At 33.9% G+C, this 23,977-nt stretch overlaps 1 protein-coding gene across 5 annotated transcripts in view; it reads right to left on the minus strand.

The window, feature by feature from the left end:
* PCDH15 (protocadherin related 15) overlaps positions 1 to 23,977 on the minus strand; it is a 1,516,422-nt gene that overhangs the window by 41,321 nt on the left and 1,451,124 nt on the right. For all 5 annotated transcript variants that reach the window (XM_067025124.1, XM_067025121.1, XM_067025122.1 and 2 more), the window contains 2 exons: positions 15,005 to 15,220; positions 5,191 to 5,279 (listed from right to left, as the gene is read on the minus strand). In XM_067025124.1, coding sequence (XP_066881225.1) covers positions 5,191 to 5,279; positions 15,005 to 15,220 — 305 coding nt within the window. The remainder of the gene's footprint in view (positions 1 to 5,190; positions 5,280 to 15,004; positions 15,221 to 23,977) is intronic.

Here is a 23,977-nt window from a genome sequence, read left to right on the forward strand (position 1 = left end):
AAGCTGAATAAGGTAGAAAGAGGTCATCAACCATGTCCTATTTAAGTCTAGACTTTTAAAATTTATGATACCATTTGAGCTTTCACATAGCTCATGAGAAATGCCAACTATGTTGTACAAATAAAACTGTCTATGCTTTATGGGAGCCATGGAGTCTTAGAACTCTTGAGTTCATATGGTTGGTGTTATAAATTATGCCTTCCACCAGATTTTGTGATATGTCAAGGTGCAACAGTAGGATACCTTTTTTCCTAAGAGTGTAAAGACCCTTAGAGCATTATAGCAGTGAGAATGTAGAGATATTTTGCTTTGTCAGGTTTACCAGGTTAAGATAAAAATATTGCATGCAAATCTCAGAAGCTATTTAGGAGAATACAAACAACTAAAAGATACATCATTTAGTATAGAATCAGTAATGTTCAACAGAAAAGAAAGAAATAATGATAACCCATGGATAATTTTCTGTAAGGTACAATTTGTTTCTAATTAGATAACTTGATTTTAATTAAAAGTACAAATTATTGCCAAATAAGTATTTGTTATCTGTACTGCCACAAATGGCAGTTTCCTTAATGTTCTTTTCCTTATTAAAAACTTTATATTATTAATCATTTAAACATTTAAGTATTATAATACAAAGAATTAATTTAATAAAATAACAAAATTTAAATAACATTATTAAAAGTAAAAATATTATTTTTAAATTTATAATTACGAAACTATTAATATATCCCTTTATAAAAAGTTCCCTGAGCTCCTCAACTCTAAAGCAAAGGGTAGGTAAAAATGATCAAAGATCATGTGTTTATTGATTTACCTTTCAACTTCACCTTTCCCCTCAACACCAAGTCTTTATTATGCAGATTTAAGACAATGTAAGTGCTGGCACTAATTTTATACTGTTTCATAGGTTTTCTTCCCAAGAGGCTTTATAATTCTTATCACAGAAATACACATTTTGGCTAGATTTCTAAAGTATGTTTGGAACCTTAATTCCAGGAGCTATAAATTAATTACACAGACACATTTCATATGCTATGTAAATATTCTAGGAAATAGACTCTTCCAAACCAAAGCAATAACTACATCAATAAAGTCCTGATTTCACTGAATTTTCATATTGTATTTAGAAAGTAAAAGAAGCATTTGATCAACTCCAAGATCTAAGTTATCAATTCTGATTCATACTGTAACACAATATTTCTAAACTCTTTTATTTATATTTTTGAAAATGCCATTTCCATAGATTCTTAAGGATTTAAATTTTAGAATCCCTATCTTCTTTTATTTATCTGGGCTTCATGGTGAAGTGGAAAGAGAAAGGAAGAAGGCACAAAATGCAAACATTTCTTAGCTTCTTTAGACATTACTGCCAATCATTTGTAGGTTATAATAAGGTCTCCTTAACCTTATCCTCACAGCTATTTCTACTCCTTAATCTCAAGAATTTGTAAGAGAAAAACAAGGCTCACAAAGAGATACATGCTAAGGTCAACCTAAAATACTTCAAAACATACACATGCGAGGCCACTTGTAAGGGCCACTTGTAAGTTGCTGAATACATTAATATATTTAAAAAGAGATGTGTTTCATTACAAAGGGTCACTGGTTCATTCTATAAGCATTAAAAAACAAAGTAATAAAAATTTTGTTCAGTAGAGCCATTTCACCCAGTTCCAAGGGAGTGGGAAGTAATTATTAGCATTCCTATAGCAGCTAACATTTACTCTTTGAGCAGTGCTCTTAGCTATCAAAGGATACTGACCCCTTCTGAAAAATCTTCCCCATTGTGAAATGGATATATTAGGTCATTAAATTTTTCTTTCATCAACTCTCCCAATTTATACTGATTTTTTTCTTATCAGAAAAACTTTGGATTATGATCTGGCCTCATATATGGGTCTACCTAAAGGAAAAAAATAAAAGTGATGATCATATGGAGTTCACGTTTCCCCTTCTTAAGATAGGGTAAGTCTCATAGGAAATACAGAAAATGGCTTTGATGATAATGTGATTTGTCATCTAAGAATGTCTACAGGAAATGAATCTGTTGGTTAGTCTGGTCACTGGAACAATAAATTCCTATATATTTTTTCAACATCTTTATTGGAGTTAAATTGTTTTACAATGGTGTGTTACTTTCTGCTTTATAACAAAGTGAATCAGCTATACATACACATACATCCCCATATCTCCTCCCTCTTGCGTCTCCCTCCCATTCTCCCTATCCCATTCCTATTTTTAATTAATAAATTGGTACTTTGCTGTCTACCTTGGCTATATGTATGTTTTCATTATGCCCTCCACCCCCTCCCTGCCACCCCAAGACACTGAGAGTGAGCGTTTTGGGCTTCATGGTGCTGGATTAAATCTAACAGTCTTTATCTCTACTTCCATCTTCCATCTACTAAAGTAGCTTTCAAAAAGGAATCATAATGACTACATACTATATGATTCCAAGGGTATTATGTTCTGGAAAAGCTAAAACTATGGAGATAGTAAAACGATCACTGATTTCTGGGGGTTAGTGGGGAAGGGAGGTTTGAATAGGTGGAGCATGGAGGATTTTTTAGAGCAGTGAATCTATTCTGTATGATACTACAGTGATAGATACATGTCTTTATACTTTAGTCCAAACCACAGAATGTACAACACCAAGAGTGAACCCTATGCAAATTATGGATTTGGGATGATTATGATGTGCCGAACTAGGTTTGTTGATTGTAACAAATGCACTACTCTGGTGTAAGATGTGTATGGTGACAGAAGCTATATGTGTGGGGGAAAGAAGTATATGGGTATTCTCTGTATCTTCTCCTCTATTTTCCTATGAACATAAAAGTGCTCTGAAAAATAAAGCCTCTTTTTTAAAAAAGGGATCCAAAATTGTTGTGCTTAAGAATCTCTAGGGCTTCCCTGGTGGCGCGTGGTTGAGAGTCTGCCTGCCGATGCAGGGAACGCGCGTTCATGCCGCGGTCCGGGAAGATCCCACATGCCGTGGAGAGGCTGGGCCCGTGAGCCATGGCCGCTGAGCCTGCGCGTCCGGAGCCTGTGCTGTGCTCCGCAACGGGAGAGGCCACAACAGTGAGAGGCCCGCGTGCCAGAAAAAAAAAAAAAAAAAAAAAAAAAGGAATCTCTAAATTAACACAGATTGTAAAAAAAAAAAAACTATAAACGGGAATCTGGCATGTGCCTGCTGTGCTTACTGCACTAGCAAATCTGTGTTTAATTCTATCAAAAGCAACACAAGATTGACATCCTTATTCCAGTTTTCAAGATGAGAAAATGTGGTCCTAAATGTTAAATATCTTTCTCAGAGGTCACACAGCTATAATAGGATTCAAACTTGTTTATTTGAATCCATAATCTGAGCTCCATTACTAAACTATGCTCTTTTAATAGAACATGCAAAAACTCTGGCATCTCTCTGCCTTACCCTACTGACTTTGGATCACTAACCTCATTTGTATAGGATATCTATTATTCATTGAATATTCACAATTTCCTTTGTCCTAGATGGCTTATATTATTTAGTTCTCACAACAGTTCTATGACAGGAGTTTTATCTGGTCAACAAGTGGTGAAACTGAGTCTGGGGAAGATTAAATTATTTGCCCAAGCTCATGTTTCAAAACCAATATTATATGAAGTCAAAGCTCCTTTCACAGTGATATATTTATCTCAAGACTTGAAAGATGCCTGATTTTTCTTTTTCATAACTTCATATCCATGTAAGGGGAATAAATCATAAAATTGCTATGAAATTATACTTTTATATTGCCATTTTTTCCAGTTTTTATAAATTTTGTCTCAATATGAAGAAAAAGGCATCATGATTTTGCTTGTATCACATTTTCATTCAGTAAAATGCATCGAATGCTTACTATATAACTGGAATTATGGTAGTGAAAAGTAGATTTCCTATCCTTATGAAGCTTATATTAAATTGATATAAATATAAACATTAGATAATGCTTTGAACAAAAGCAGAACAAAGGGTTAGAGGTTGAGAAGAGTGTCATCTATTTTGGATAGGGCAATCAGAAAAGCCTGCCTCAATAGACGACATTAAAGCAGCTAAGAGACAGGCATAATTCTAACTTTTTTTAGGTGTAATCAGCTATTATTTTAATAAAGGATAAACATGTATAAACCACTTTTGCAGAAGTGAACAAGGTACTGTGTGATTGCTATTCTACACTTAAATGTTGATAATCACCTCTTTCATAGGACATTTTATGTGACACTCATAGGTGAAATTTTGTGAAACATTAACAAGTAATGGTTGCAAAGCACATATGCTTTTATTACAGGAGAATCTCTCATGGCTTAATCAGTGCCTATTGTATTTTATTTCACACATAATTCCTAAAAGGTTAGTTGTATGACTATCTGAAGCTTCTTCTGGCAACTTGGAAGTGTAAGATATTTTGCTCAAAAGACACAAATTTACAGTAATTGCCATCTGTCAACCTGAACTCAACAGAAGACAGGAATAACTAATAAATACAACTATAAAATTATTAAACGATGGCAGGCTAGGTTAGGGTAGTTAAGAGTGAAACAGTAAAGAGATTTTAATAATCCTTGATAACATTGAGAATATTAGAGAACTGTGAATTCATAATCACAATTTGTCCGAGTCAACAATAACATATTCAGCCATGTACAGTGTACACTGTTCAAAAGGCAGAGGAGAATGACATACATTTTAGAATAATTTAAATATATGTTGTTTAAAATTAGCAATCTTAGTTTTTAAAAGAATAAGCTTTAGCCATCTAGATACATCACTTTGAGAAACAGCATTCCCCAGACAAGCTGGATTACTGAGATAATGAGCTTTTTCAAGAATCTGGGGCCACAAAATCAAGACATATACTCAAATAATTAAGTTATGTTTTATTTCTTATATGCGGCATTTTGAGTTTATGTTGGCCCATCAGTCAAAACATTCTGAATAATAAGATCTTCTCACATCTAATTTGCATTCCTATTTGAAAGTACTCTTAGAATCTTCACATATTCCAAATGAAGCTACTATTTCAATAAAAGAGTGAGCTAAATTGTTTTAAAGAAGGTATTATAAAATATATGTTTAGTCTGAACATTGTAATTATTAAAATGACTTAATTCAATAAAAACTATAGCCATATGAAAATAAACATATAAGTAAAGGAAAACCATTACTCTGTAAGATCTTCTATCTTTCTTTCCACCAGAGTAGGGGGTACATTAGAAACAATGACTTGCATATCCAGCTGATTGACCACAGAGACCTGAAAGAAGAAAAAACAGAATTCATTTGGCTTACTCATTAGCATTTCTATAATCAAAAATTAACATTTTTCCTTCCCTACTATGCATAGTGGTTTCCCATTTATAAATTTAGGAATAAATGATATTTCTAGCTACATAATCTCTACTAGGTATATTGAAGCACATTGAGAATGACGGACTAGTTGTTTACTTAGAAGTTATAGAAAAGAACCCTAAGTGACTTCGACTGTTGTTGGTTTTGCGTTTGTCTTCTTGGCTTTTACAAAAGTATAAACAAAGGTGGTTTTGTATATGTTTTTTTAATTGGGTTATTTAAGAACACTCAGCAAAATGGAAAACCCAGCTTTTAGATTTTATAAATCCTAAAATATCATTTATTCATTGTGACTAAGAATCTGGGATATGGATAGTTAGAATAATTCATTCCATGAGATCACCACATATAGAATTCATGTCTGCTTTAGCCAACTTTATGTTTGTGTAGATAAAGAGATATATACATACAAACTTACAGAGAGGGCTAAGATGAACTAATTTAACAGCTGTTTATGAATCCATTCTTTCATGTAACTTTTACAGAGTCCATTCTATGTTCTTATTTAGAAAAATGGAATAAAAACAATAGCATTTATTCTCTGCTTACTGTTTTTCTCAATACTCTACAGGAATTAGCACTCATGTAATTCTATAAATCACCATATCAGGTAGTTATGACTATCATTCCAATTTTTAAATACAAAAACTAATAAAACAAAGCCATAGTAACCTGGGCCCAAATAAGCATAATCTCCGGAATATGTGCTCTTTACTATTACCCAATACAGATGTAAAAAATGTAAAGTCAAATCATACACTGTGCTGCATGTACATTACACGATTAAAATTGTGTAAATGCATATACACCAGGACCATGAATTGGATACTCTGGATTAGATATATTTAGCACCATATATCTGAATATAATTTATACTAGGGAATAACTTCATGTTTATATATGTTTTTGATATAGGCTGCAAATATAGTTGCCCATAGATGCCCTATCAGGAGTCACAAACTCAAATGTTTTCAGGGACAAGGCAGGTAACCTAAATGAGTGAAGTAGCCAAAAGTATGAAATAATAGGGAGAATTGGAAGTCTCTCAAATCAGAGAGCATACAACTCCTCTGAAGAGGTCAGCTACTACTCATCTCTAAAGAATGTTGCCATGTGGGAAAACAGGTGCAGATTTCCTGGAGTTTTCCATTTTTCAGGAAAAGAAATACTATGTGAAATATTTACAACTAATTTGAAATCTTTCAAACCATTTTGTGGGCCTAATAATTCATGTCTGCCCACTATGTTAAGCCAGGTGTCTATCTTATTATCACCTGTGAGCAAATCACTAACATTGGCAGTTCCAATCTTGTATCCCTAATTCATTACAGGTATCTGGGATCAAATGTTTAAATTTCCCTTAAACATGTACATGAATCTTGATTGTGTCTCCACACACATAAAAAAAATCTAAGTTCATTAGAATAAGGGATTATCACAGTTTTTCTGTAATTTTGTCTTTTTATCTTTTTGTATTGGTCCTGAATAAAAAGAACAGACAGAAATTACATATAAGGTTTTCTATTGTTTTGTTTTATTTTCTGGTTTTTGTTTTAGTTTTTAGTAGTAAAAATACATGGTAAAAATCTCTAGAAAAATATGTATGAGATTTGTGAAAATGTGTTTCCTTTCTTCCTTCATTTGCTCTCTTTCTTCTTTCTTTTCTTCCTTCCTTCCTTATCTGTTTTTCCCTTCCTTTCAACACTGGACCAGGAAAGGTTAAAAATAAATTCTGGTCAAAAGCAAACAGCCTGGAACAAATAGTAATCATGGACTGTTTTCTCAACAAGAGTAGATTTCTCAACTTCATCTGGAGTGTGGTGGAACCATATGATGGAGTTTTGACCAATGGAAAGTTAGTGGAAAGGAAGAAATAAATATTCTTAAATCTGTCTCATGAGTGAACCTCCCCTTTCTTTCCCAATCTCTATCTGAATAAAGAGGCCATAGAGAAGGGCACAGAAACATTATGGAAGGAAAACTGAGTCCCTGAATCTCTATTTGCAAGAAAGCTGTCAAGAACACCACCCAACCATATATGCTCTCATTGTTGTGTCACGTGAAAGAAAAATAAAACTTGTTAGTTTAAACCACTGAAATTTTAGTTTTCTGTTACACAATCAGCCTACCAAGACAAACACCCAGGGATTTATTACACACAGCTGTTAGATTTTCACTAATTGTAGAACAATGAAAAACTAGAATGTAGTTATATTTGGTACAGGGAAATGGTAAAATTTCCCTTTGTATACATAAGTTCTGAGTTTTGAAAGTTGATTTACAGGTAAACTCTTGGAATGCAATCAATTCAAGTGCTAGGGACTCTATTTGGAAGCAAAATTTGGCCTTGCAGATATAAGTAATTCTATCATTTGCCTTTAAAGGACTGCTAGTACTCTCTTTATTCAGAAGGATAAATCACTTCAAAAAGAAATTTTTATTTGTTAAACAAAATGAATTAAGATTTAAGGTCCTCTGGAATATATACATATTAAGCTTACAATTTATCAAAAATATTTTCTGAACCTAAATTATTTTGAAAACATGCTTTTGTACTCTTAAAATAAAACAATAATGTATTTCTAATTCTGATAAGATACAAAAAGACTGCATCTAACTACAATGGTTTTCTTAGATTTACCTATAAACAGTTAATTTAAAATTTAAAATCTCCTTAAAGTACTGACATATTATTCATGTAGAAGGTACATAGTTTAACTATGAAAATGAAGACAATAATCTATTATAGCTTAAATTTTGATCTTTCAAAAATATTATATGCCCCTGAGTCATTGGTTTCTTATACCATCTATAGCAAAGATATTTATATGTTTAAGATTACTAGACTTTATTTATGTTACTTTTCTAGTATAGGCTTTATGCAAATACTTTCAGAAACACACATCAGTTTATTACACTAAACACTTAAAAAATTCTACTTTAAAGTTGCTTCACTTAATTTTTTATGCCTTAATTACTAATGAAAGTTTTTCCAAAAAGTTATTTTTATCATTTTTGGGATTGATCTTTGTAATGGATTAAAATTACTAGGTATCGTCAAAAGGCAAAAACAAAAGTAACATTTGTGCAGCACATAATTCCAAAAACAGGTTATCAATTTATATACTTTATTACTGCTAAATCCTTTTAATTCTTTCTCATAAACCTCTTATAACTCCCTTTTTTTCTATTCATTCTCATATAGATAGGCGGTCCAATAGAAATATAATGTGAGACACAAAAACAAGCCAGATACATAATTTTCTATTTTCTGGTAATCACAATAGAAAGATAAAAACTAGTGAAATTAATTCAATAATCATTTAACTCAATATGTTCAATATATTATCATTCCAACATGTAATCAATCTAAAATAACTTATTAAGGAGACTTTTTACATTTTTTTTTTTCATATTAAGTCCTTGAAGTCCAGTGTGTATTTTATACAGTACATCTAAATACAACCTAGCCACATTTCAAGTGCTCAGAAGCCACACAGCTAACATATTATACAGTGAATGGAGACCCACACAATTTATTGCTTGGACTGGTCACTATCTCTCCTAACTGTCTCTGGTGCCATCTCACTTTTCTTGAAAAGAAGAGGTATCTTAAGAATTTTTAAAAGATAATTGTGTATATTTTCTTCAATACTCCACCAAAACTCAGGTAGGAGTTTCTTCAAGGTGAGTTTCAATGTGAAATCTAAAACCATGTTCAGTTACACTAAAATACATTTATCTATCTTGCACTTTGAATGGATTTTTTTATCTTTGAATTTTTTTTTAACATCTTGCATTGGTCATTTGGAAAATATTGGTTCACTGAATATTGCATTTTTCAAATGTTGACACATTTCATCACACAATATCAAGAAAAAAAATCAAATTCTTTAATATGACTACTGATCTCATCAGAAAAGTCTCTGAGTAATGGGAAGCTGTCAAGTTCACAGCAGGGAATATATGCTTCCCAATATTCTAATTTGTGCTTGAAGGCTTGAATGTCATCATTAACAACAAATACTGTCAGTTGTTTTCCTTGAATTGACAGTCTCACCTTATTCATTTTTGTGTAAATGCCTATCAAATATTCAAGTCTGAATAACCGTATTTTATCTCTAAGTTATTTTTTCAAATAAAAAGCTATTCCTTGAAAAAAGGAGCTAATTCAACTTGCATAGAGCTTTTCTCTCAGACAACCATGATACTTCCATACACACCAGAAGTGCTTTATACCTACTTCCTATTTCATTACAGAAAATATTGAAAAAGTATTTAGTCAAGAGTAGACATTGGTTAAAATTAGTGTTTTACTGCTTAAGTAAGGGCATTCTTAGTTGAAACAGGCTTCCTTTTTTCTGTTTATGTATGGCTATGAAGCATACAATGGCAGCAGCAGGGCAAATGAAACATGGTAAAAAGGCAAATCATGTCCTAGTATCCTTATTAAAAGAGTTTTGATCTCATGGGCCCTGAAATGATTTGGGGGACCCTCAGGTTTTCATGGACCACACTTTGAGAACTGCTAACCTGTATTGTAAGACAGGGGCTATTCATTCACTGAACTCATAGGCATTTAGTACTCACTCAGTAACAGGAATTATTCTAGGTGCTTGAGATACATCAGGGATATAAATAAATATATAAATAAATAAATAACATGTCCTCATGGAGTTTTTCTGAGGAAAAAACATCAATATAATAAGTCTTTTGAAAAAAGAAAGCAATAAAGAGATGTAAAATGACACAGTATGTTGCAATATTAACTAGGATGGTGAGAGTAGGCTTCACTGTGAAATACATTATTGCAAATATTTAGAAGAGATAAGAGAGCTAGTCCTGAACACGTTTGGCGAAAGAGCATTCTAGGTAGAGCCATTGCAAAAGCTCTAAAGTGAGAGCATTTCTGGCTATTTGAGGAACAGCAAATTGGCCAATATTATTGGGTTTGAAGGAGATAGAGGGAGAAGAGTAGAAAACGGATCATTGGAGGCCAGATTACCAAGGGTCTCATAGTCTTCTATAATGATCTAAGAATTTCTCTGAAAGAATTGGGGTGATATTAGAAAGTTCTGAGCAGAGAAATAACAGGACCTGAATTACATTTTAAGGTATCACTTTACTTGCTATATTAAAACCAGACTTTAGCAGGGCAAAAGTGGAAGCATGAAAGCAAGTTAGTGAGTTTGCACAATGATACAGGTGAGTTATGATGATTGTTCAACCAAATTGTAACAGAAGGTTTGGAAAATGTGCAGATAACACACATATGTAGCATATGTATGTTATAGCACATATATACACATAACATTATTTACTGAGGAATTAAATGTGTGGTTGAGCAGAGAAAGGAATTAAGAAATTTTTAGCCTAAGGAATTCAAAGTTCATTTGGTCATCAAGCGAAACTGGGAAGATTATAGGTGGGAGAGATGTGATGAGGAAGAGGAGTTCAGTTTAGGAAACATAAATAGATCTTTAGTAGATATTCAAGTGTAACACTGCATGTACACTTGGATATATGAATTTGCTGTTCAGGCATGAGCTTTGGGGTGAAGATATAAATTTGACATTTTCTAATATATAGATGATATTTTAAATATTTGTTTAAACTGAACGAGTTTAAATTCAGTTTACATTCAAACTGAATACTTGTTGGACTGAATGAGTTTACTGAGTCAGTGAGTGCAGATAGAAAAGAGAATTAACGTTCAAGCTCTAAGGAACATTGACTAAAAGGTCAGGGGCAGAAAATGAACCAGCAAAAGAGGCTGAGAAGGAAGGAATGAACGGTGAGGGAAGAGAAAAATAAGAGCATGGTGGCCTGAAAGCCTAGGAAAGGTAATAATCAAGTGTTGCTGATGGTTCAAATAAGATGAAGACTGAAATTACCAGTGCATTTAATAAGTGAAAGCCATTGATGATGCTGACATAAGCAATTTTGGGTGAGTGTTAGGAGAGGAATTTTGATTCAAGAGGGTTTAAGAGAGATTAGATGGTGAGAAATTAGAGTTGGCACTAACAATGAATTTTTCTGGAAAGAGGAACATAGAAATGGAGTGGTAGCTGGAACGAGATGTAGGTCAAGAGGGTTTTTTAAAATAATTTTTGAAGCTAGGAAAAATAGCACAGTTATGGGAATAATCAAATAAAGAGGGACTATTGTTACTGATAATGTATAAAAGAAGTAGGAGAGTTGCTGAAACAGTGTCCTAGCGCTGGTGAGCAGAATTGGATCTGTTGCACGTGTGGAGGTAATGGCTCCAGATAAAAGCATAGAGAATTGGGCTTCCCTGGTGGTGCAGTGGTTAAGAATCCACCTGCCAGTGCAGGAGACAAGGGTTCGAGCCCTGGTCCAGAAAGATCCCACATGCCGCGGAGCAACTAAGACTGTGAGCCACAGCTACTGAGCCTGCGCTCTAGAGCTTGCGAGACACAACTACTGAGCCTGCGTGCCACAACTCCTGAAACCCACGTGCCTAGAGCCCATGCTCTGCAACAAAAGAAGCCACCACAATGAGAACCCTGTGCACCGCGATGAAGAGTAGCTCCCACTCGCCACAACTAGAGAAAACCCGTGCACAGCAACGAAGACCCAATGCAGCCAAAAAAAAAGCATAGAAAATTCATCTAAACAAACAGGAAATAAGGCATAGAATGGTGGTGAAAATACTGGTAAGTAGGCAGATTTAGTGGCAGGAGTTGTAGAAGTATCTTTCTAAATGCTTTAACTTTATCTTTCAGTGAAATAGGATGCCAGTTAATTAGGCAGTGGTGAGGATGAGGAAGCGTTGCAGGATTGTGAGAGAGAAACTCTTCTAGGAGAGAAGGAACATGAATGGACCAGGAAATACAATGTGGTTACTGGACAACGTAAGAGCTCACTTGGGGGCTTTCATCATCAATTTAAAGTAAGACTAACTATATAATTGTACATGTTTTTGCAGGCATCCAGCATGGATATAGGTCTGGAGAGAGGAGAAAGTTGGAATTAACTAGAGTTATATTTTTTCCAGGTGAGTGTGGTGTAGGGAAAGAGGGCAAGGAAGTTGCATTTTTATGTGATTGAGTGCTTATAATAATTAATAATGCACTATAAATCTGGCAAGCAGGAAAGAGAAAACATGAGGGGTAGAGGGAAAATGAAAACATAGTAGGCTAAACAGGAAATAGATTGAAGGTCTTGGTGGAGATAGAAGAGTGCTGGAGTTAGCTGAACACATTTAGCATGATGGTCAAAGAATGGGAGGTTTGAAATGGAGGTAACAGAGGGGGTGCCGTAAGTGGTAATGGCAAAAATAACTCAGGTTTTAAGTGGTTGCAGTAGGATGGAGAGTAAAGCCATTGGAGGAAGGGCATTCAAGAGATTGTGAGGTCAGGATATTGGAAGAATCATCTCTGCATATAATGAAATTGTTCAAACTTAGGACAGGAGGATTGTTGGAGAAAGTAACAGTAACTCAGGAGGGGAACTCATTGAGATATGTTGGGGATTGACCCAAGGCTTGGGAGATCCCAGCAATAAAGTAAGGCAGTGAGTGACAGTCAGATGATGAAAATCAAGGCTGAGTCCTAGGAAGGAGGGTCTAGAAGCAGTGATGTTGTACATTGAGAATCCTACTCTGCCAGTGGATAGTATGAAGTCTGTGACAAACAAAAACAGAAAAGAATACAAACAAAAGCTACTGCTTGAGAAGGCAGCGGTAGAAGTAGCAGCCTCAGGGGTACCAGATTTGCATTAAGTAAGAAAGTTTTATCTAAATTAAAAATCATATCTTCACTCACCTTTATGAAAAATCTTTCAATGATTTCCCATTATTTTAAGAAAAAGTTCTAATATTTTTAATATGGGCTACATCTTTTATTGATATATGGACCACCTACTTCCTCCAGCCCTGTCTCTCATTCACTTTCTCTCCCTCACTCTCCCAAGCTGAGTAAATATCTATCAATCATTCAGAACTGTCATGATTTCCCTTCCTTCTTGGTTCTGTCATGTGTTGTTCCCTCTGCTTAAATCTTATTTCTCTACTTCTCCCTTCTCTTGATTGAAAGGATTTCTGATTTTATAATAAATCATTTTGCTAGGAAGGGTTCCTCATATACCTACTGTGGTTAATAAATATATCACATTATGTTTACCTTAATTTTATCTTTCTAAATGTATTTTGGATAATTTTAAAGATATACTTTTAAATTTCCTCACAACAGTTTAGAGTCCAAATGAGAAATCTATAAACTTCACATTGCTTATGTACATATTACATATATAACCTATAGTTACGTTTTGTTTATGTTATCGTAATATTTTAATTATATATTTTAATTATATAGTGTAGTAACCTTATTATGTTGCCTTAAAGACCACAATGTGCGTATCTTAAATAACAGGAAGAGAAATGACAACATTATTTTATATAAGGTTTACAGATCTTATTTTGATCAGAAAATCTATGCCAACCTTAATATCTTCTATGTCAAAAGTGTTTTGGCTTAGATTGGCCTTTGTTTATTCTATTGCAGCTTTACTGTTATAAGTGAGAATGTTCTGGGCTTCATTTCCACCACAGTTATGGTGATTGGTCTTCACAATTACCTAAGAAAACTATGTGATGGAGTCTGCATCTGTTTGATGGTTAATATTGTCCTGATAACTAGATTAGGAGAACAGCGAAAACTGAAGATTTAGTAAGGTATAAACAGAAAAAGAAAAATTATACTTGATTTTGTCTTTATGTGACAAGTATTTCCAATAGTAATGATACTTATAACTTTTACTAATTTCATCAGAAAAAAGTCTAAATAATCCACACTTCCAAAGTTGGTAGCAATTCCATAGGATAAATGCTTTGGTGTTGAATATTTTGAATAAATGCCCTTGGTAATGACCCACCACTGACCTTGTGTATAGCCTAAGAAAAAGTCAGAGTAGAAAACTGATATTATTGACTGAAGCCAAATATAACTCTGTCAAGGATCACCAATGTCATCAGTGGAAATTCTGGTAAAACAAGGAAGTCACTTTTGCTGGAACATGAATTTGCTCTAATACATTTCCTTTCGTTTTCTTAATTACAAAAGGTCTAAAAGTAAACAGTAATAAAAATTTCATACATTTTAATTTCTACAGCACAACTCTGTGAAGCATTTAAAAATTTTAAGTAGCTCCAGCCAACTTTATATTAAAATTGAGATCTGTAGACCAAACAGAAAACCAGTGCTTAAGACATTGCTGTCATAGTCATGTTTAAAAATGATATGGTAGGGCTTCCCTGGTGGCGCAGTGGTTGAGAATCTGCCTGCTGATGCAGGGGACACGGGTTCGTGCCCTGGTCCGGGAAGATCCCACATGCCGCGGAGCCGCTGGGCCCGTGAGCCATGGCCGCTGAGCCTGAGCGTCCGGAGCCTGTGCTCCGCAACGGGAGAGGCCACAACAGTGAGGCCCGCATACCACAAAAAAAAAAAAAAAAAAAATTCTAAATTATACATATTAACAACCTGGATGAAAATTAATCACATTCATGTTTTAGAAAACCTATTTCAAACATTTAAAAGTTCTAGGAGTTAAAACACTGACCCCTGGTTAGTACTTGCATGTGCCCACCTATCTGAAGTTTTATCTACTCACAAGAACATTTGCTTTGCCACTTAGGCCCTTCCCATAGTCGTCAGTTGCAATGACTTGAAACTTGAAGTAAGACCTCCTCATATTATGGAAGAGCATAGCCGTTTTGATAAGCCCTGTGTATGTTTCCACCACGAATCCTTCTTTTTCCTCTTTAATTGGTGGTATTATGAGTCTGTATGCCATGGCACTATAATTGCCGGTATCTTTATCAGTAGCCTAGGAGGGAAAAAACACAGGTTATAAGTAAGCAGGAAAAAAATAACCTTTGTTAAAGGGCTTATTTATGTTTGTAAGACTGTTTGTATTTCTTGTGTAATAATAACACAATAAAGCCCACCTAAGGTTATATTTTTCTAGATACTGTTATATAGATTTATAGACTTTGTGTACACAGGGTTGAATGGCTATTATGAGAAGGATAATGACTATTAAACTGTGAATACAAGGGACAGAGACACTAACTCAGTCCAGCTGATGAACCAAGTGTTTTGATTGGCATGTTTGATGGGTTCAACTCTGGGCTGAGATCCAAAATGGTTTAAGGATGAAACTGTTTGTTTACCTAAACATTGTCTTGTGTAATAGGCATAGCATGTGATTGTGCTTTTGATCTAACCTACTTCCTAAAGGGAAAAAATAATGTATTAAAATATCTCAAATGACAACAGGACAGTGTTCAGATCTTTTAAACAATAAATCTAGATATATATAAAGAGATACTAATTAGTTAGTACCATATCAAAATTAGAGAAGGTTAGAATATCAGTCCAGCTTCCTTTTTCATCAGCTTGTATCCTGATTAACCAATTTTTTTCCTGGTTGTAGGTACTTATGTTCTACATGTTGAAGTTTCTTCACATTTAGAATTTTAAAATAGTTGCTTAGAATACTTTTTAAAAAATAAAGCTGTGAGCATAATAATATTAGCCTGGCTCTATGGTTTCTACTTCAGGGGAATTTTTCAGAATGCCAATTTGAGAATTATGTCACAGTGAAATATTTGAAAGTGGAATGGTGGATAAGATAGTTTTAGTGAATTTATACAAGGCTATGTAACTTAATTCATGATACTAGATAGGTAACATTTATATTTTAATTATTATAATTACTATTTTATTATCTGGTTATTATTTTATTAAATATTATTGTTAAATATCAGATATCAAGCATTTACGATTTACCATTACAATGCTAATAATTCTACAAAAATAATTTTGTTTAACAAAATTAAAACTCTCTGAGGAATATATTATTCTAGTTACATAAATTAGTGCTGTCCAAAAGAATTTTCTGCAAGGATGGAAATGCTCTACGTGTCCTCTGTCCAATGCAGTAGTCACTAGCCACATATGACCACTGAATGCTTGAAATGAGGCTAATGTGACCAAGGAAGTGAAATGTGAATTTTTTATTAAATGTAAATAGCCAAAGACTACAAGTAAGTGGTAAAGTTGGGCTACAAATAATGACAATAATAGTAAATAATAGCAAATGTGTGTTGAGATTCAGCATAAGTTTGAATCTCTAGCTTTAAATTCTATATATGTGCTTAACCATTTAAAACATTTCAGGATAAATTTATCTGTTAGACTAGGTAACTTAAAGTAAAAAAAATCCAGATATTTTGCTTCAGGATAAAATATTTATTGAAATTCATAAGTTAAAAATCTCAGCTTTAGAATAGGACAAGCTCGAGCTACCAGCTCATCTCTTTAAATGCTCCATATGTTTTACATAACGGTAGAGCTTAGTTTTTGCATTAGAGGAATAGTAATTAGATTCCAACACAGGTCACATTATCACTAAAGAGAAAAAAAAAAAAAGAAAGAAAAATAGTTATCAAAGTGTTTATTTTTAAGCTTTGAATCCAGGTTTTTATTCATTTAATAAAGTATAAAGTAAGAAATAAAAAGTACATTCCCAAGTAAAATTAAAATCAGTTTGAATTAAGTAATCAAAGACATTTCTTTCATATACTGTGAGCAAATTTAAGACATGCTGAATCAGTCAAAGATTAGGTTGAATATTATCCTTTCACTTATGATGAACATAGATATTTCCCCTGAAATAAACATTTTACCATTAATGCAAACTTTATTGAGGTATAAGAAACTGGCACAAAAAATGTACAAATCATAAATACACAGCTCAATAAAAATTTGCAAAATATACACATACAATGGACCAGCACCTGCATCAAGAAATCAAACATTACCACCATCCCAGAATGTCCATCATGTCCTTCCAGTCATACTCAGTTCGCCAGAGAAACCACTATCCTGATTTCTAACACCATTGATTAGTTATGCTTATTTTTTAACTTGATATTGATGGAATCATAGTTCATGGTCTGTTTCCTGTCTGACAACTTCTACTCAATTTTGTGTTGTAAGATTCTAAACCTCAATATTTAAAAATAAACACTGGAGCCTCCTGGTGGTGCAGTGGTTGAGAGTCCACCTGCCGGTGCAGGGGATGCGGGTTCGTGCCCCGGTCCGGGAGGATCCCACATGCCGCGGAGCGGCTGGGCCCGTGAACCATGGCCGCTGAGCCTGCGCTTCCGGAGCCTGTGCTCCGCAACGGGAGAGGCCGCCAACACTGAGAGGCCCGCGTACCGCAAAAAAATAAAAAAAAATAAATAAACCCTGTAATACAACATAATCACATTTCTAAAAGAAAAAGCAGTTACAGTAAAATCATCATGATTGCTTGGTATATTAAGCTTCTTTGCACAGTTCTTACTGATTAACTTCCATTTCAATAAACAAGTAATTTCACTTTGCTCTATTCCTAATTTATTAAATTATTATAACCATAAAGTGCCATATTTTACCTTAACAGATTAAGGTGTTTTTAAACATACTTTTCCTGAAACAAATAATCATTTAATACAAAAGTTTGGGTAACTCAGAAATACCTTTTAAAAATGATTTTCCCTAGTACATTAGGAGCAAATTGTCAAAAATGAGATACAGGGTTTAAAAAAAAATCATGTTTACTGGACCTTTTTTTTTTTTAAATTGAATGAAAGATTTTAAAAATTCTATAGTGCTTTACAATTTTCAAAACTTTCACAGAGATGATTTAATATAATCCCATTATAACCGCTTTTTTGTTTCTCCTACCCCTATATTGCCCTTCTCCCCTTCCCTCTTTCCACTGGTAACCACTGGATTGTCCTCTATATCTGTGAGTCTGCTTCTTTTGTGTTTTTTTTTTTTCAAATATATAAAACTTTACTGTCATATGTATGTTGTTAGTAATGACTCCACTTTAAATTTTTAATCTTTGAGTAGATCTGATCCTCTTTGAAATCTGAAAAGATCTTATTTCAGAAAACACACAAGAGGATAGTTGCCAGGACCATTAGCATTCCTTCAAATCTACCCCCTCTCTCCCAAGTATAGTTGAAACTAGCAAGTTAAAACATGAATGATAAAAATTCCAGTAGGTACTCTACTTATGATCAATTTAAAGGATTATTAAGTTTAACTGTGTCTATTCAATTTCAATAAACAGGATTTAAAACAAAAACCTATATGCAGTTGACCCTTGCACAACTGGGTTTGAACTGCAGAGGGTCCACTTAAAGTCAGTGACTGAGGCTGGGTCAGTCTCAGGTCAACAGCCTGTCAAGTGCTCTTTAAACCACAAAGTCCATTTACGTTATTTGTGTAATGTTATGTTATAGCTGCTGTGGCGAACTAACTTTTATTGAGCTATTAATGATTTTCCAGGTGCTATGTAAATACTTTTCATACATAATCTCATGCCATCCTTTCTTTTGAGTAAGTTTTATTGTTATTATTTTATAGGTGAAAAGATGGAGGCACAGAGAGATTAGTACTTGCTCATAATCACAAAGATAGTTGATAGCAAAGTTGGGTAAGTCTCATTCTAAAACCTATACTATAACCACTACATTCAATATGTCAGAATAAGTACCAGGACTAAAATCCCAGTGAAAACAACATTAAATGCTAGATAAATTATCTTCAGAATTTTTCCTAGACATATCAAGGAGATAGAAAGACAATAATAAATATGCAGGTCAACAACTAAGAGAAAGCAAGAATACAAACAGCTTAGTACTGATGGTAGTTTCACCTAGAGGATTTCCTCTGATCTAGGTGAACTTAAAATTTATGAGGTCTTGAGTGGCTCAGAGAATAGGAGGCAAGACCGAAGGCTCACTCACAGAAGTGAGTCTAATAAGACTCCACTCTCAAGAATGATAAATTCTCACTTTAAGGGTGAATGGGAAAGTCATCTCTCCTTTCCAGCAACCACTGCCACTACCACCCAAAACCAAAAAGAAAACTGCCTGGTTTAAACCTTGATGTTGAATGCAGTGCAGAAAAAAACAAACAAGGAAACAACCAAACAACAACAACAAAAAAAACAAAAACAGAAAAACCCCAAAACTTCCTTGAGACTCAATCCATAACCAACACAAGCCTTCATCGGAGTTTGCTGCCTTTATTCACACACTACCAATTTCCTCAACTCAAGGATAAACCATAATATTCTCAATTTTTAAATTCAGTGGTCCTGAGCTCTACCTGAATGAACAGAAAACCCACAACTGAGAATTTGAGAAACTGGTCTCTGACAATGGCCTAGCCTCCTCACAGAAGCAAGCACTTTTTCAAAAAAGCTACCTCCAACATATGCCTCAAAGAATTCTAACAAATACGTTGCAAGAAAGATGAAAACTTAAAGTCAAATAATTCTCAAAATGAACAAGAAACAAAATACGATGAAAAAAGAGTCTGTTGTGATAAAAAATCAAAGTCGAATCCACAAAGGCTTTAGATATTTGAATTAGTGGACAGAGAGCATAAAGTAAATGAACGATATGTTTCACTAAATAATAGTGATCTTTAAAATATAAATAAAATGAGAATAGTTGAACTTAAGTAAAATGTATTGTCTAGAAATGAAAAAAAATAATAATTGAGATAAAAAGTTCATAAATGAAGTTGTTAGAAGGTTAGGCATAGGGCACAAGAGTATTAGTGAACTAACTGACACAGCAAAAGTTAGGCCGGATGCATTCTGGGGGGCTAAGTACCAGTTTGGAAGGAAAAGCTTTACCTAAAATGTCATTAGTGAACTCGAGCATGAATACAGCAACAGAGCCAAGAGGTGTTTTTTCTTAAATAAATAAACTATTGTGTATATAACCTGCATTGTTTCCTTAAAAACTGGAAAACATTCATAGAGATATTCTATGAAAGGGAAAAAAATAAAAAGTACGAAACTATTCCATCATTTCTTAGAGGACATCTAACAAGTTTGGCTAAACAAATGTCTAAAAATTAAAACTGATCTATCATGAAAACTCTAAATGAATCAAATTTACTGAAGAATCAATGTCACTTTATTTATAACATCAGCTTCATTATAATCAAAACTTTATACTGGGTTCCTGACAGCCATTATTATGTAGAAGAGGTGGTTCTGGAAGATCTGACTCACTGACTTTTGTGAGTTTCTCTTAATGAGCAAAATCAGGAAAGTTATGTCTAGAGTTTTTAAAAAATGAAAGTCAGAAATGAATATTATAATTATACTTGCTGTAATTATATTTTTAAATGAAGGCTAAGACACAGGAAACCACTTACGCATTTCTAAGACCTCATCTGGAAATTTTAATGCACACAGGTGCCCAACATTAAGAGAAAAATCACCAAATAATTGCTTCTATCATACAGGGGAGTAGGTGAGCCCATTAATTTTCTCACAGCCTAAATAACTGTTCCCCTCTGTTGCCTAAATGAATACTATGGATGCAGAAATATTAGTGGAATAATTAGCGATATCCAAAGAACTTCCAAAGCCCATTAAAGTCCAATAATGCTAACTTTAACTTTTGCTTCTCAGTTAGACCCCATTTTAACAGTTAACAGTACTGAAGGCTCACTCTCCCTGAAATAGAGTGTAAATATTTTAGAATGTCGGGGTAAAAGTTCTCAAATCTCACATTACCACGACTAATGTCAGTATGTCAAGCTGTGTTTGTAAGGGGCAAAATGGCTCTTGCATTTGTAGGAACTACAAAGAAACCTTCATTTCAAAGCGCTTAAAGGCAATATGTCCAACATATAATAAAGTATAAATAAGGAAAGTGTCAGGTAGATTGATCTAGTTAGAAGGCTATTTAAGACTTCTGTAAAAACGAAAACAAAAAAAAAGAGAGGAAAGAAACATTTTAAATAAGAAATCTTAGTATTTAATTTTTATAAGAACATCAAAAAAAAAGGACCACAGTCCAATAAAATAATCCCTAATTTCAATATGCCCATTAATCATTTACTTAACTATAGTTAAGTAAAAGTCTAATGTAATTCAGAGATATTCTAATGAGTAAAACACAACTTGGTGTAGAAACAATTTAATAATGGTTTGTAAGATCATGCAACACAGAATTACAGAATTTTCAGGGGTTTTATTATTATTTTATCCTAGTTAGAATTTGCCAAAGCTTACCCTTAAGTTAAAGAGTGGTGGCAAATATCACACAATAGTATCTATTTGAAAAATTAAAGAGAGAAACTGACCTGAAGATTAGCAAAATATTCCTTTTATAATTTTTTTAAAGTTATACATTGAAACATTCTGTATTACAGAAGGCATGAGAGTTCAAAATAAGCAAGTCCTGCATTTATGTAATAACTGAAACATTTTTTTAGTTTTATTTCCATTTCCTTGTAAAATATATTCAAAACTAAATATTATCTCAAAAATAATATTCTTTTCATCATTGCTAATATAATGTGATCATATATTCTTCAATGATGCTTTGAAATGAACTCTGAAATCATTTTTTCTAACTTCTCATTCATGTGGAAAAGAAAGAAATTGCACTCTATTCAATAGACATAGTATGAGAAGAAAATACAGGCACAATTTCAGTCCTCTCTTTGAGAGAGGAAATTAGTTTTTAAAGTTGATTTTGGATCATAAAATATTATGGATTTTTACCGAAAACTTACTTATATTAAAATGTTTAAGAAATTTGTACTTTTGCAGAAATTCTGTAGTTACAAATCCTAAATCTTTCTGTATTCAAAAGAAATTAAATGACGTATTCATTATCTCTAACTTTCTGGTTCTTCCTTAGTTACACTACATTTGATCAATCCAAATCAATTTTAGTTTCTTCTCATCTCCCACCCTCCTAGTCCTTCTTCTGGCTACCATACTTGATCCTCCTGTCTTCTCTTTGCCTGGTAAGGGCATCAGTACCTATGGATTGAACTGAGCAAAAAATCTCAGTAGACACTTCAATTCTCTTATCTCACATCTTGGCTTTCTACTCTCAGTCCATCAGCACAAGCCCTCTGAGTTCTACTCTCAAGTACTTCTCACTTCAGTGACTATCCACAAAGCTGATGTTGCCCAAAATCAGGCTCTCCTATCACATTTTAAAATTCAGCAATAGCTTAAAAATGACTGATAACTCACACCTCCCAGAAGATTAACTTTAAGACAAGTCCATGATATATTCACAATCTGATCCTAGTTTAACATTTCAATTTCTTGCCCTACATTTACTCTACTTATATTTCTCCAAAACCAATTACATTACCTACTTTTCTTTCCCTGAACAATCTTTGTTCTTTCATGATACCAGGCTTTTGCACACATGGCTTCTTCTCTCTTAAAATGTCTCTTGTCTGCTAGGCCACATGATACTCACTCCTGGACTATACTATGGCATGCATGTGCGCGCACACACATTGAATATATGTAATGTTGAATAAGGCACTAAAACCTCAGCTTAAATTACTGCTATTCTGAAGGCTGGCCTGACTCCCCTAGGGGGTGCTGCTTCCACCTACATGTTTCCAGTAGTATATTTTACATTATTTTTAGTATAGCATTTACCTTTGCATATTACAATATTTAAGTGTCTTTATTACACATAAAGTGTGTTTCTATTCATATATTTTATTCTAGCATCATGTCCAGCAAGTGGTCAAATAATGTTTGGTTGAAATGTCAAATGTCAAAATGTCAAATGTCAGTAGAAGAATACCAGAGATCAATATTTAGAAGTGACGGATGTGAGCTTGAGTCTACCACTTATTAGCTATATGAGCTTGGGCAAATAACTCTCTAGGGCTTAGTTCCTCATTGTAAAATGAGGAAAATAGGACATGCTGAATAGGGTGGCTGTGAATATTCACTGAGTTGTGAAATGGAGTGCCTCGCACAAACAATCAAGATCATGTCATCTTTATGACTTTATAACTAGTATTCTCAGCCATTAATCAGCTATTGAGAATTTTGTTTATTTCAGACAAAAGAGAGTATATTTCCATTTCAGATAAAATACAGCATTAAGAGGATAAAAAATTATGATAATCAAGTAAAATTATTTACAAAGAGAAAAAAAAAGCTGTAAATTTTGTAAAAACACCCCACAGAACATCAAAGTTAAAGCCTGAAAGACAGTTACTAGATAGCATTTATATGTAATAAAATTGCTAGTTTTTATTTGTGTGTTTGTATGTTTGCTTTGTTTTGGCCAAAAAATAGCATTGGCCGGGCTTCCCTGGTGGCGCAGTGGTTGAGAGTCCGCCTGCTGATGCAGGGGACACAGGTTCATGCCCCAGTCCGGGAAGATCCCACATGCCACGGAGCAGCTAGGCTCGTGAGCCATGGCCGCTGAGCCTGCACGTCCGGAGCCTGTGCTCTGCAATGGGAGAGGCCACAACGGTGAGAGGCCCGCGTACCTCAAAAAAAAAAAAAAAAAAAATAGCATTGGCCAACCTGTCTTTAACCTAATTGCCTGTGGCTAACTTGCTCTAATCTAAATAGTTCTTCAGCCAGTGAAGAATTGGCACTGACAATGATTGAAATAATTAAATGTAGGTTGATTGATTGTCAGCACTGAAAAAGAATAATATATAGAAGATTATAATCAGAAAAGATCTGGGAAAACATCAGAGATAATCTGAAGGT

The sequence above is a fragment of the Kogia breviceps genome, chromosome 2 (assembly GCF_026419965.1).
Source record: "Kogia breviceps isolate mKogBre1 chromosome 2, mKogBre1 haplotype 1, whole genome shotgun sequence".
NCBI classification, from domain to species: Eukaryota; Metazoa; Chordata; class Mammalia; order Artiodactyla; family Physeteridae; genus Kogia; species Kogia breviceps.